Source organism: Pelophylax lessonae, assembly GCF_965119305.1.
Source record: "Pelophylax lessonae genome assembly, chromosome: 13".
Lineage (NCBI taxonomy): Eukaryota > Metazoa > Chordata > Amphibia > Anura > Ranidae > Pelophylax > Pelophylax lessonae.
The window spans coordinates 161188452-161201899 of NC_138780.1; the positions used below are offsets into that span (position 1 = coordinate 161188452).

Genomic DNA, 13448 nt, shown 5'->3' on the forward strand with positions numbered 1-13448 from the left:
ATACTGCATTTTGAATTCTATAATGCAAACTCAGGCAGGAGAAAGCTTGACTACGCCTATAGGCAGTCCCAGGGGGTACTATACACCCACTCTCAGCTATAGGTACACAGTTTTTTTTTCTGCCTAGTCAGGAGTAAGGACCTAGTTCCTTGCTGAGATCTCTGGCCCTGGCATTTTTTTCTTTTTTTCCCCTCTTTTTATTATTTTGTTCCTGTGTGATCTGCTATCAAGTGTCGGACTGAGCAACTAACTGGATAATCTAGATCCTTAGTGTCCCCCCAGTCCGACCAGCGAGTGCATGGAGACTGCATCTCCATGCTAGGTCAGCTGCCATATAGCCCCACTGGACAGGGGCTGGCCTGTGTGTTAAACGTCTTGTGAGGGTGCACACAAACTAACTTTGGCTGGATTTGCAGCGTTTTCTCCTGGCTGACAGTACCCACATTACGATGGAGCAGTGGTCTGTCCTGAGCAATGCCCACCCTGTTCCTGGTATGGTAAGTAGCTGTCCCCCCTCTACTCCTGGAGGGTTTTGGGGTGGACAAGGGAGGTTATGAGCTGGCTGTTTCCACATGCTCCTAAGGGGGGGCTGGCTGGAGTTGCTGCTGACAGGGTTTTCCTAGTGCGCAATGGGGGGTTGAGCAGGGCTCCCTGCCACCCTGGGGGTTGGTGACTAGGGCAGGGATGTCCTCTGGGTGGTGTCCACACAAGATCCACAGCTCCACACAAGATCCCTGGTGAAATGTGACCAGGATTCATGGTCTCTAGAGGTGGCTTCGTTCTCTGGCACTTCGACAGGGAAAATCCTTTCTCCCCTGTACTGGACTGTTGTCACCACGGATGCCAGCCTGTCTGGGTGGGGAGGCGTCCTCTGGATAGATGTGCTTAGGGGGTCTGGACCCTGGTTGAGTCCACATTGATTAATGTTCTGGAACTCAGAGCGATCAGCCTTTGTCTTGCTCATTGGACAATTCATCTTTATGGGTGTCCGGTATGAATTCATTTGGACAATACCACGGCCGTGGCCTATGTCAATCACCAAGGGGGCACAAGTAGTATCCTGGCGGCTGGGTAAGTAGCCGTCATTCTAAGGTGGGCTGACTGATTCGTTCCAATCCTCTCTCAAACTTCTGCCATGACTCGTGCGCAGGATCAAAGCAGAAGGGATTTCATCCAGACTGACCTTGTCGGTCTTGGTATGCTGATTGGGTACGGCTGGTCCCTGATGCTCCTTGGGGGCTTCCTCTCAGGGAGGATAGGCTGTCCCACGGACCAATCTTCAATCCTGCTTTACAGTGGCTGGCTTTGCGGCTTGGCTGTTGAACTCCAGGTGCTGAAGGATGGAGGTTTGTCCGAGTTGGTTATTCCTATGCTGTTGAAAGCTAGGAAATCTACTTCTAGGAACATCTACCATTGTACCAGGAAGACGTACATTGCATGGTGTGAGTCTCTTGGTGTAAATCCTCGCTCCTTCTCGGTGGATTGGATCTTAACCTTCCTTTACCGGGGGTTTGAACAGAAATTTGGCCTTGAGTACCTTCAAGAGCCAGGTATTGCCTTTGGCGGTCTTTTTCCAACCTGCTTTGGCCTCACACTGCCTGGTGCGTACTTTTCTTCAGGGTGTTCGACATTTAGTTCTTTCAATGCGGGCTCCGTTGCCACCCTGGGATCTTAATGTGGTGCTTTCAGCTCTACAGAAGCCTCCTTTTGAATATTTTCGGGAGTTTTCCCTGCTTGCGCTGCCCCGGAAGGTGGCTAGCTCCTGTGCATGCAGGGTGTCAGAATTGGCGGTGTTATCCTTTTGTTCACCTTATGGTGATTCACATGTATAAGGTGGTCCATTGCCTCTGTCCATCATTCTTTCCTAAGGTGGTCTCTGACTGTCATTTGAATGAAGACATTGTGTTTCCTTACCTGGGTGTACCTGGCAGCTATGGAGTCTTATAGGAAGTCAGGCTCTCTATTTGTGCTCACGAACGGACCTCACAAAGGGTTGTCTGCTTTTTCTGCGACCATTTGCAGATGGATCAGATGGTGGTTCAGGCCAATTGCATCAGGGCCCCGGGTTCCTCCTTGTCCCTGTTTAGGCGCACTCTACTAGGGTGCTTAGTGTCTCATGGGCTTTCCGTCATCAAGCGTCAGTGATGCAGGTTTGTAAGGCGGCCACCTGATCGTTGGTGCACACTTTTACAAAATGTTTATAAAGTGGATGTGTTGACATCTGCGAATGTGTCTCTTTTGGCTGCAAAGTTTTGCTGGCTGCTTTTTAGGGGACCTGTTCCTTTTTGAGGGTGTATTGTTTTTTTTTTTTTTTTCAGGTGAGCTCCACTTGTTTATGGCTTAGCTCCATGTACCTGGTTGGTTATGGTTAGCCTTGGATATTTGTTTCTGCTTTTTTCTCACCCCTCACGTTTAACACTGCTTTGTGACGTCCCAATGGTCATGAAGATCAGAAGCTGTGTTTGTCAATAAACGAAAGCGAAAATGGGATTTTTGACTTACTGTAAAATCCATTTCGCTGATGTGCATTGACGGACACAGCACCCACCACTCTGTGGAGTTGGCTTTTTTCTTCTGACACTGCTTGTAAAGAAACTGAGTGAGTAACTTAGTATGGAATGTTGCAGCAAATTTAGTTTTACAACCCTAAGTCCTTTTTGCATGTCATGCGTTGTACTTATGCAATGTTATACCTCTTCCATGGTTTCATGTGTAGATGGTGGGATAGTTTATATTGCTGCATTTATGAAGTGTGTGTCCTTGTGCTACAACAAATGTTGGTGCAGGGGTATGTTTGCATGGGCAGCACAGTGGCTTTGTGTTTAGCACTTCAGCCTTGCAGCACTAGAGCCATCGGTTCAAATCCAACCATGGCATCATGTTTTCAATTATGCAAGTGGTACTAAAAGCTGTGGTTGGCAAAGGCGGATCGTAAGGGCAGCAACTTAGTTGCCTGCCGCCTCTGTGGCTTTACATAAGGCTCTGACAATCATATTCAGCAGCAACGCCTTCTCATCTTCAGCCATGATTGTAATAAGTGAGGTGGTAGTGGTTGCAAGCGCAAATAAATACGCACGTGTGCAATTAGACGTGCATATGCTCCAACTTGCAGAAAGAGGGGTGCGTGTAGAGGCTTGTTCTAGTGGATATTTGCGTACCGTAGTGTGTCAGCATTTTGGGCCAACACGCTTCAGCTTAGACTTTGCTGGGGGCAATAGGTGCACAGTAGCTTGGGGGGTAGTGTGGTCTCCATATAACAAAGTTGTTGTATATAGAATATTATTCTTACACAGTGGAGATTAAAATGGATCCCTGAAGGGATAGTGTATGTGTCAAGGCACAGGGTCTTGTCACATTTTATGTACAAGGATGTAGGTGGTGGAAAGTCAATAGACGTATGCTTTTGTAGCAGAGCCTTTTGTGCCTATATTCTATATAAAGTGGTGGTTTTATACCTCCATCATAAGTTTGGACTTAGTCATTCCATGTAGGGTCTGTTGGGGCTGGTCTTATTCCACTTTGCTGTCAAGTCTTCACCTACAGTGTTCTTTAATTAACCAGTTTCTTGGCCACACAGGGTTTGGGGTGTTCATCTGTCCTTATGTGGCCAAGGCCTCACTAGAGCTGACTCTTTTTTTATTACAGATATTATTATTTTTTTTTTTTTTGTTTGGAATCAGTCTTATGTAACTTTAAGCTCCTATTTACTGATATGGCTTAGTTTTCTTGCAACCAGGTCCCCACCTTGGTTCTTCTCTCTATTGAGAATTTAATATAACTGGGTCCACCAGATCTATGATATTGATGAAAATCCTGAGGGTGGTAAAGGTCTTTGGGCTTTTAATGACCCTCCCCTAATCTAGTAAGTTCTTGCTTATCTCATGGGTTGTCCTTGAAGACATAATGGAAAAAACGGAGTTGGACTTACCGGTAACTCTGTTTCCATGAGTCCAGGACAGCCAGATTCCCACCCTTGTTTTATGATGTTTTATTTAGGTTTCGTCCTTCTAGTTCTTGTTTAAAACTGATCAGTTTGGCAGAGAGACTTCCTGTTAAAGTGTACTTGGTGATGCATTTACTGTTCATGTTGGAGGAGGTGCCTATATCTCATGGGCTCTCCTGGAAGACGCGTGGAAACAGAGTTACCGGTAAGTCTAACTCCGGTTTTCCTCTACCAGATGCTATTATTGCAGGTCTAAACTGGGGTCAGATAGCTATATATAGGTCCCATCATGTCACCGATTGTTGATGATGCTCTGATTGATGTTTCAGTGATTATTTATCTTCAGGGGCACCAGCTCCACATCTTATTAGTTCTGGCCAAATTAGCAAATTCTCCTGTGCCACAAAAAGACAGTTCTGTAATGCAGCTTTTGAAGATTTTTTTTTTTTTTTTATACATTTCCATTGTGAAGATAATGGGTATATACTCAATAATAACTGAATATTTTTCTCATGCAGGGAGCACAGATGGGAGTGATGGAAGGAGATTTTGCTCTCTGTATAAGCTTATATCATGGCTATGAGCTTTTATTACAGATGGGAACACGCTCTTTATTCTACTATCTACGATCAATAATTGATGGGTCCAAAGGTAAGATACATTTAAGGCTATCATTTGTGATTCATATTGGCACCATTCTTGGCTTAACAGTAGTGGTTTTGTTAAGGTGCCGTTGCACATTCTGAATGTCGGCAATGACGGTTGTACACTTAAATGGCAGTATACCATTGTGTTTGTAAAGACTGGCCCTGATGGTCCTACCTTTTCTCTATCCACTAAGTATTTTTTGAGCAAGATGGTAAATCCAGTTGTACATTTGCTCCCTTGGCATAAATTTCCACCATCAGAATTGGTAAACATTCGAATACCCAAGTATAATCCCAAACTTGTTCAGGCAGTGTGGCCTGTAAGTTTAGGACCAGCCCAAATTATTATAGTCACTTTATAGGATATGAAATGTAATTTTTGTTATCTATAATAGATTAGCTGCCCTAAAGCTTGGTGAACACAGGTTGCTCGCTCAGCACCATTCGTAGAACACTAACCATTTTCTCAATTCTGACGTGGAGACTGAGATGTCTCCTTACAATGTAGAGTTCAGAGCTGTCATCGCTGGAAAACTGCAAATGGTATGGTGAGGTAAGTTTGTAATAATATGCATGTGAACATAAAATATACATACATGTAACATTATGGCATATGTTCATCAGATCCCAGGCTCAGCTGAATTTTCATTGGCTGCCTACTTTGTTTTGTTCCCTGAGAGGTGTGTGTATGTGGAGATCTCTCTCTCTCTCTCTCTCTCTCTCTCTCTTCTATCTCTCTCTCTCTCTCTCTCTCTCTCTTCTATCTATCTATCTATCTATATCTGTATATATATATATATATATAGTATTTCACAAGGGTGAGTACGCCTCTCACATTTTCGTAAATATTTTATTGTATCTTTTCATGTGGCAGCACTGAAGAAATTACACTTTGCTACAATATAAATTAGTGAGTGAACAGCTTGTATAACAGTGCAAATTTGCTGTCCCCTCAAAATAACTCAACATACAGCCATTAATGTCTAAAACGCTGGCAACAAAAGTGAGTACACCCCAAATTTCCAAATTGGGCCCAATTAGCCATTTCCCTCCCCGGTGTCATGTGACTAATTAGTGTTACAAGGTCTCAGGTGTGAATGGGGAGCAGATGTGTTAAATTTGGTGTTATCGCTCTCACTCTCTCATACTGGTCACTGGAAGTTCAACATGGCTCCTCATGGCAAAGAATTCTCTGAGGATCTGAAAAAAAGAATTGTTGTTCTACGTAAAGATGGCCTAGGCTGTAAGAAGATTACCAAGACCCTGAAACTGAGCTGCAGCACGGTGACCAAGACCATACAGCGGTTTAACAGGACAGGTTCCACTCAGAACAGGTCTCGCCATGGTCGACCTAAGAAGCAGAGTACACATGCCCAGCGTCGTATCCAGAGGTTTTCTTTGGGAAATGGACGTATGAGTGCTGCCAGTATTGCTGCAGAGGTTAAAGGGTTGGGGGTCAGCCTGTCAGTGTTCAGACCATTCACTGCACACTGCATTAAATTGGTCTGCATTGCTGTTGTCCCAGAAGGAAGCCTCTGAGGGCTTTCTTGTGCATTATCTTTAGAAAACAGTTTGCTGAAGCAGACCAAGGACATGGATTACTGGAACCATGTCCTGTGGTCTGATGAGACCAAGATAAACTTATTTGGTTCAGATGGTGTCAAGCATGTGTGGTGGCAACCAGGTGAAGTGTACAAAGACAAGTGCGTCTTGCCTACAGTCAAGCGTGGTGGGAGTGTCATGGTCTAGGGGCTGCATGCATGAGTGCTGCCGGCACTGGGGAGCTACAGTTATTTGAGGGAACCATGAATGCCAAGATGTACTGTGACATACTGAAGCAGAGCATGATCCCCCTCCAGAGGGTCCCTCCAGTCTGGACAGCGAGGGTGTGCAGACCACAGCTCCGCGATAGGTCGGCCACGACATAGCCCCACTGAACGGGGGCTGGCCTGCAAATTAAACGTCGCATGCGAACTGGCTTCGGCCTGAGTCTGTGTTTCACCCTGGCGGACAGCCCCCACATTACGAACGATGGAGCGCTGGTCTGTCCAGAGCAGTGCCCACCCTGTTCCTGGTGTGGTAAGTAGTTATCCCCCCTCTCCCTTGGATGGTAGGACCCCCGGGCTCCCCTCTCTCCTCCCTTTCTCAGTGGTCTTCTGCAGGCCTTTGCACCCCTATCTGCCCACCCCCCGCATTTGGTCATACATTTTTAGGTCAACCGAGGGTGTTAAGCTGGCGATTTTGGGGGTGGGGGAGCGCACCACCAGCGACCGAATGATCAAACCTTGGGAGGGGATGGGCCTGGTGGGGACACCTGCCATAGCCACCCTTCCTGTTGGGATCATTTTTTGGAGCTTCTGGGGTCCCCCAGGAGCCACATGGTGCCGCCATTTTCTTGTAGCCTTTTATGCTACTGGTCGGCAGGCCATGTTTGTGTAGCCTTGGCGGCCATTTTCTTGTGGTTTCCCGTTGAAAATAGCGGCAGCCATGTTTTTGGAGCCCGATGGGCGGTGATTTGGCGGTGGGAGCCCCTCCTCGACCTCTAGTGCTGATCCCTGGATATTTTTCTTCCTGATCGCCGCATGGTGTGCAGTTCGGTACTGTGAGTACCTAACTGGAGGTGGTAAGTCTGTGGGGTTCTCTCTCTCTCTCTCCCTCTCTCCCTCTCTCTGCTGTTGCAGCAGTGCTCTGTGCTGGGACTTGTGGTGCGGCCAGCACGGTGGGGTGTCCCTTGCAGTGTTCTGCACTTTGTGTGGGCTCTCCTCTCCATTCATTGAGTCCCTGGAGCATATTTCACCAATTGATCCCCTCTGAGGCAGTCTGGCCTTCTGGGTCCCAACAACTGACTGCATTGGTGGCGGTCCTGGAGTCCTTGGTGTCCAAGGTAGATTTGGTCCTGGGTGAACAGGCTAGCAAAAAGTGTCCCCTGCTTTCACCTGCTTCCTCTGTCTCATCAGATCCAGAATATGATTTGGCCGCTGGGGTCTACATCCACGCAAACCATGTGCTCAGAGAGTGAGGATGATTGCTCTGCTCCTCTAGCCGCAAATGAAAAGGCGCTAGTGGATACGCTGATTGTATCAGGGCGGGAAATCTTAATGATGGAGGATGCGACTAAAGCAGCATCGGAGGCGCAGGTCACCTTTGGCACCCACAGGTCCTCCAAAGCAGCGAAGGTGTTCCCCTTTCCCGCCTTCTTTGACAATATTGTCACAAAACAGTGGGGATCGCCTGTTTGGAGCTTCCTTGGATGGATGACATCAAAGGCCTCACAGAGGGAAAGAGTACTTTTCTTCCTCAGGGTTCCAAGGGTAAGGAGTTTGGCAGGTGGGGGGCCTTTCTTTTCGGCTCACAAGAAGCCTTTTCCTCCCTCAGGGTCTCAAGACAAGGGATCTAAGCCCTTCAGAGCCTCCCCTGGGGGTTCTAAGAGGACCTGGTACGGCAAGCCACAAGCGGGTTCTGCCAGATCTGCGGACAAGGCTACCTCCGCATGAAGGGGCGCCCTCACCCATATCTGGGGTGGGGGAGCATCTTCGTGGGTTTATGGTTTCCTGGACCTCTCTGATACAGGACAATTGGGTCCACAAATTCATTCTCTCCGGCTACAAGATTGAGTTTCAATCATATCCTCCGGACAGGTTCTTCCCTTCCAACTTGCACTTGTCCCCAGATCGCTTAGGGGATCTCTTGGGGTAGTGCAAGACTTGGTACTTCAAGGGGTGATTGTCCCGGTTCCGACATCAGAATGTTTTCAAGGTTTATACTTAAACCTGTTTACAGTTCCCAGGAAGGAAGGCAAGGTGTGTCCAATTCTGGACCTCAAGGCGCTAGACTGCTTTGTGTGGGTACAGAAGTTCTGAATGGAATCCATTCGCATGGTGGTGGCGTCCCTACATCATGGGGAATTCCTCACCTCCATCGACATCAATGACGCCTACCTATACATCCCAATATGTGTCAGCCATCAGCGCTTCCTCTGCTTTGCAGTGGGCAAGGAGCGTTCTTAGTTTGTGGTGTTACCCTTTGGTCTCGCCTCCGCTCCTCGGGTCTTCACAAAAGTGTTGGCCCCGATGCTAGCATTGCTGCGTCAGCAGGGGATAGCGGTACTGGGGTATCTGGACCGTCTGCTTTTGCGAGCATAGTCTTGGAATGCTCTGTTGGACAACTTGGAGATTACTCTGCAAACTCTGAGGGCGTTCCGGTGGATTCTGCATCTTTTCCAAAAGTCTGTTCTGGTTCCGTCCACAAGCCTGGACTATCTGGGTCTGACTCTGGACTCTTCTGGGAAAACTTCAGAAATTGCAGAAGGCAATTCAGCTCCTGCTTTCCAGCAGAGGGTCATCTCTTTTGTCTTCATGCAGGTACTGGGCCTGATTGTGTCTACCTTTCAGGTTGTTTTGTTTGCACAGTTCCACACTAGATCTCTGCAAAAAGAGATTCTTTTGAAATGGATCAAGAATCCTCAGTCTATAGACAATCTTATCCTGTTGAGCCAGAGTACGAGGGAGTTCCTTGTTTGGTGGCTTCATTCTTTGGTACTTTGTCAGGCAAATAGTTTCTTCCCCTGTACTGGACGATCGTCACCACGAACGCCAGCTTGTCCGGTTGGGGAGGCTCCCTCACCAAAGAGGGGGGTTTGGACTCTGGAAGAGCCCAGGCTTCCTGATCAATGTACTGGAACTCCGAGCGATCAAACTGTATCTGGATCTTTGGACATGTCGTCTCCAGGGGTATCCTTTACGGATTCAATTGAACAATGCCACGGCCGTGGCCTATGTCAATAACCAAGGGGGCACAAGAAGTGTCCTGGCGGCTCGGGAAGTAGCCGTCATTCTAAGGTGGTCAGAACAATTCATTTGTACCCTCTCTGCTGTAAACATTCCAGGGGTGGAAAATTGGCAAGCGGATTACCTCAGTCGACAGGCATTGGACCAGGGGAATGGTCACATCCAGAGGTATTTCATCAGTTGTGTCTCCGGTGGGGTACTCCCGAGGTGGATCTCTTGGCCTCTCACCTCAACAGGAGAGTGCAAAAGTTTGTGGCACAGTCCCAGGATCCTCTAGCCGACGCCACAGACGCATTTGTGGATCCTTGGAGTTGGTATCGTCTGATTTATGCTTTTCCTCCTCTCAAGCTTCTGCCGAGACTCTTGTGCCGGATTCAGGCAGAAGGGATTCCGGTCATCCTAGTGGCTCGAGACTGGCCTTGCGGATCTTGGTACACCGATCTGGTACGGCTGGTCGCCAATGCTCCTTGGAGACTTCCTTCTCAGGCAATCTTCTATCCTGCTTCATAGTCGCTGGCTTTGACAGCTTGGCTTTTGAAAACCAGGTGCTGAAGGATCGAGAGTTGTCTGACTCCGTGATTCCTATACTCTTAAAAGCTAGAAAATCTACTTCTAGGAAGATTTACCATCGTACTTGAAAGACGTACATTGTGTGGTGTGAATCCCTCAGGGTTCACCCTCGCTCCTTTTCGTTAACTTGGATCTGGGCCTTCCTCCGAAGAGAGGTTGAGCAGCACCTGGCCTTGAGTACCATCAAGGGCCAGGTTTCGGCTTTCTTTCAGCGTTCATTGGCCTCACACTCCTTGGTGCGTACTTTTCTCCAGGGAATGAGACCCTTGGTTCCTCCAGTACGGTCTCCATTGCCGCCGTAGGACCTCCAATTTGGTGTTGTCCGTTCTCCAGAAGCCTCCCTTTGGAAACATTTGGGAGGTTCCCCTGCTTACATTGTCCCAGAAGGGGACCTTTTGGTAGCTATTAATACTGCACTCAGGGTGTCAGAGCTGGCGGCGCTGTCTTGTCGTTCGCTTAACCTGGTGGTTTATAGGGATAAGGTGGTTCTTCGTCGATGTCGGTCATTCCTTCCAAGGGGCATCTCTGATTTTTCATTTGAATTAAGACATTGTGTTGCCCTTCCTGTGTCCCAGGCCTGAGCATCCTAAGGAAATAACTTTGCTGGATGTGGTTTGGGCAATAAGGGTGTACCTGACAGCTACGGAGTCTTTTAGAAAGTTGGACTCACTATTTGTCCTCACGGATGACATCGCAAAGGGTTGGCTGCTTCTGCTGCGACCATTTCCAGATGGATCAGACAGACTTGGGTTCAGGCTTATTCCATTAAGGGTCAGATTCCTCCTTTCCCTGTTAAGGCGCACTCTACTCGTACGCTTAGTGCCTCCTGGGCCTTCCGTCATCGGGCGTCAGTGATGCAGGTTTGCAAGGTGGCTACCTGGTCGTCTGTGCACACTTTCACATTTTTTTTTTACGATGGATGTGTTGGCATGTGTGGATACTTCCTTCGGCTGCAAGGTTTTGCAGGCTGTGGTTTAAAGGACTTGGTTCTCTTTGAGGGTGTTTTCATTTTGTTTTCAGGTGAGCTCCAGTTGTTTTATGGTTGATCTCCATGTTGCCTGGTTGGCTATGTTTAGCCTTGGGAAGTATGTTCCCACCCCTCATGTTTGACATTGCTTTAGGACATCCCACGTAGTCAAGAAGAGGAGGAGCTGTGTCCGCCAATGAACGAAAGAGAAAATGGGATTTTTGACTTACCGAAAAATCCATTTCTCTAATGTTCATTGACGGACACAGCACCCACCCCTCTATGGAGTTTCGGTTTTTTCCTTCTGACGCGGCTTGTAACTGAGTACTTATAGCAGAGAGTGGAAATATACTCCCTGGAAGTGCCTGATAGGCGTAGTCAAGTTCTTTCCTATCTAGTTTCCTACTCCTGTAGGAGCTTTGTCTGTTAATGAACTTCAGAGAAATGGATTATACGGTAAGTCAAAAATCCAATTTTTCATATTTTTTTTTTTTTTTTCCCCCTCATATAGGGTCTACTTCTATTTGGTCAGTCCTTCTTTTTTTTTTTTTTTGCAGACATTACTATACTTGAGCAGTAACATTGGTAATCTTTCTTTGTCAGGTATGTCTCGAGCACGAAATGACCTTGGTCGAAATGCTGACTTCATGAATCTTTACCAGCACCTGGAATCCATGTTCCCTGCTTCTAGTGGTGAGTCACAGACTGACTTTGGTACTGCAGAAACACTCCCTGAAAGTACAGACATCTCTTAGGGTCAGAGCGGGAGCAGAGTTTGACCCTATGCTAGATTTTGACTGTAGTCTGGGACTCCAGCAAAAATCTCCACCCACTGCTGCTTCAGCAGTGACAGCTTGAAAACTTTCCAGCTGAGCTACTTGTGTCACCAGCTAATATATGCCTTCCAATATATTATTTTGTATAATACACTCAAAGGGTGCGATGTCAGGGGTGGGAGGGAGAGCCCTCGGCCTGGGACACAGACATTAATAGAGTGATAAGATTTTTGTTTGGTCTTAATTGTCTATGCCTTCAATGAGTAACAAAGATCTTTGAGACAAACAATGAGAAATTTCATCAGGGATATTGACAGCCTAGTAAAAACCCTAAGGCCCGGCCATACACGGTGCAAATTTCTTTCCTGCAACTCAGTCCCTTCGAAGTGTAAATTTGCCAAACTGTTTTTTCTAAACTCTGTAAGGTTTTTATTGCCTTCTACATCCCCATTTTGAGAGATTTGCTCTCACTTTCTGTTTTTTGAATGTTGTCATTGGAACAGAATGTTAAGGGAATTAAAAAGTTGTCACTAAAACATGAGATGAGGGAAATCTAATCGGGGAAAACCTGCTCTGGAAGACAACTGCTAATGGTAGGTTTTCTCATCATCATAGTTTGGTTTAGTGTCCTGAGTAAGTAGGATCAAGACTTTTTAAGCCAATGCATATTGCAACATCAGCAGATTTCAGTTTTGGATGCAATAATTCTTGAGGGTTGCCATGACACTTGTTTTTTGCCCAGCTTTCCTTTTTTTCTGGACTGCTTTTGGTTGACCTATCTATAGGAGACTTCTGCCTGTCTGTCCTAATGAATGCTATGAAAAGGGGATTATCTTAATTGTACAGTTCAGGACATGAGACTTGTGTTCATAGACCACGCGTATATGCAGGCTACTGTCCCATGACTGGACACTGGCAAAAACCTTGCTAGGGCCACCCTTGCAGCTCCCCACAGTTGCCCACTCCTTGGGACTTCAGTTTTTGCTAATGTCCTTAGGTGATGGACTCTGGAGAAGTATTTTTCTTTTTAGCTATTAGTTTTTTTTTCTCTCTTTAGCTCCTATCAAGATTTGACTGCTTACTGCCCTGGGCTATCTAGCTGTTTCTAAATTGGTTAACTTCAATCTATACCTTGGGCCTCCTACCTGGATCCCACTATGTGGGGCTGGCCTGTAATGTTTACTTCGGTCACTGGATCCTCCGTTAGGTATTTACCTTGACATGTACTGGATCCTTAGTAGGCCCAACGTCGTGGATAAAGTAAGGCAGGGATTTCCTGTATGTTGGCACCACTTCCTGGCTTTTAATAAAAAAATCCACAGTGACCAAAACACTATGCCATTTTATAGGCAGAGGATTTGAGAGTTATGGTAACCCCTGCCATGTTGTCTTTGATGTTACTAAACCATTTTAAAATTAGTGGTTTCTCCCCTCTTATCTGGACTTCTCCTTGATGATGCACTCCCACCCAGCTTTTCTGCCAAAAACACACCAGGTATGCTGCTGCACTCCTGCTTCAACCTATACAGACACGGGAAGAGTCAGCACCTGGATTACAGTGATCCCGTATCTAGTAACGGAAATCTCCATCTATTCCTATCTGTGATTACCACACTGGAAATCCCCTCACTTAGCAATGACAGATCATGAGTGCAAGGGAGCCGGCTCAAATTGACAAATAGCATACATTCTGAAGATGGCCTACAGGAAATGCGAACCACCTTTTTAGGGTGATAGTTGTCCTTGTCCCCAAGCAAA

The 13448-nt window shown here is 46.8% G+C and overlaps 1 protein-coding gene across 2 annotated transcripts in view; it reads left to right on the forward strand.

The window, feature by feature from the left end:
- Positions 1-13448, forward strand: part of FANCM (FA complementation group M) — a 318993-nt gene that overhangs the window by 178759 nt on the left and 126786 nt on the right. For both annotated transcript variants that reach the window (XM_082275430.1, XM_082275431.1), the window contains exons 6-7: positions 4466-4594; positions 11518-11607. In XM_082275430.1, the coding sequence (XP_082131556.1) occupies positions 4466-4594; positions 11518-11607 (219 nt within the window). The remainder of the gene's footprint in view (positions 1-4465; positions 4595-11517; positions 11608-13448) is intronic.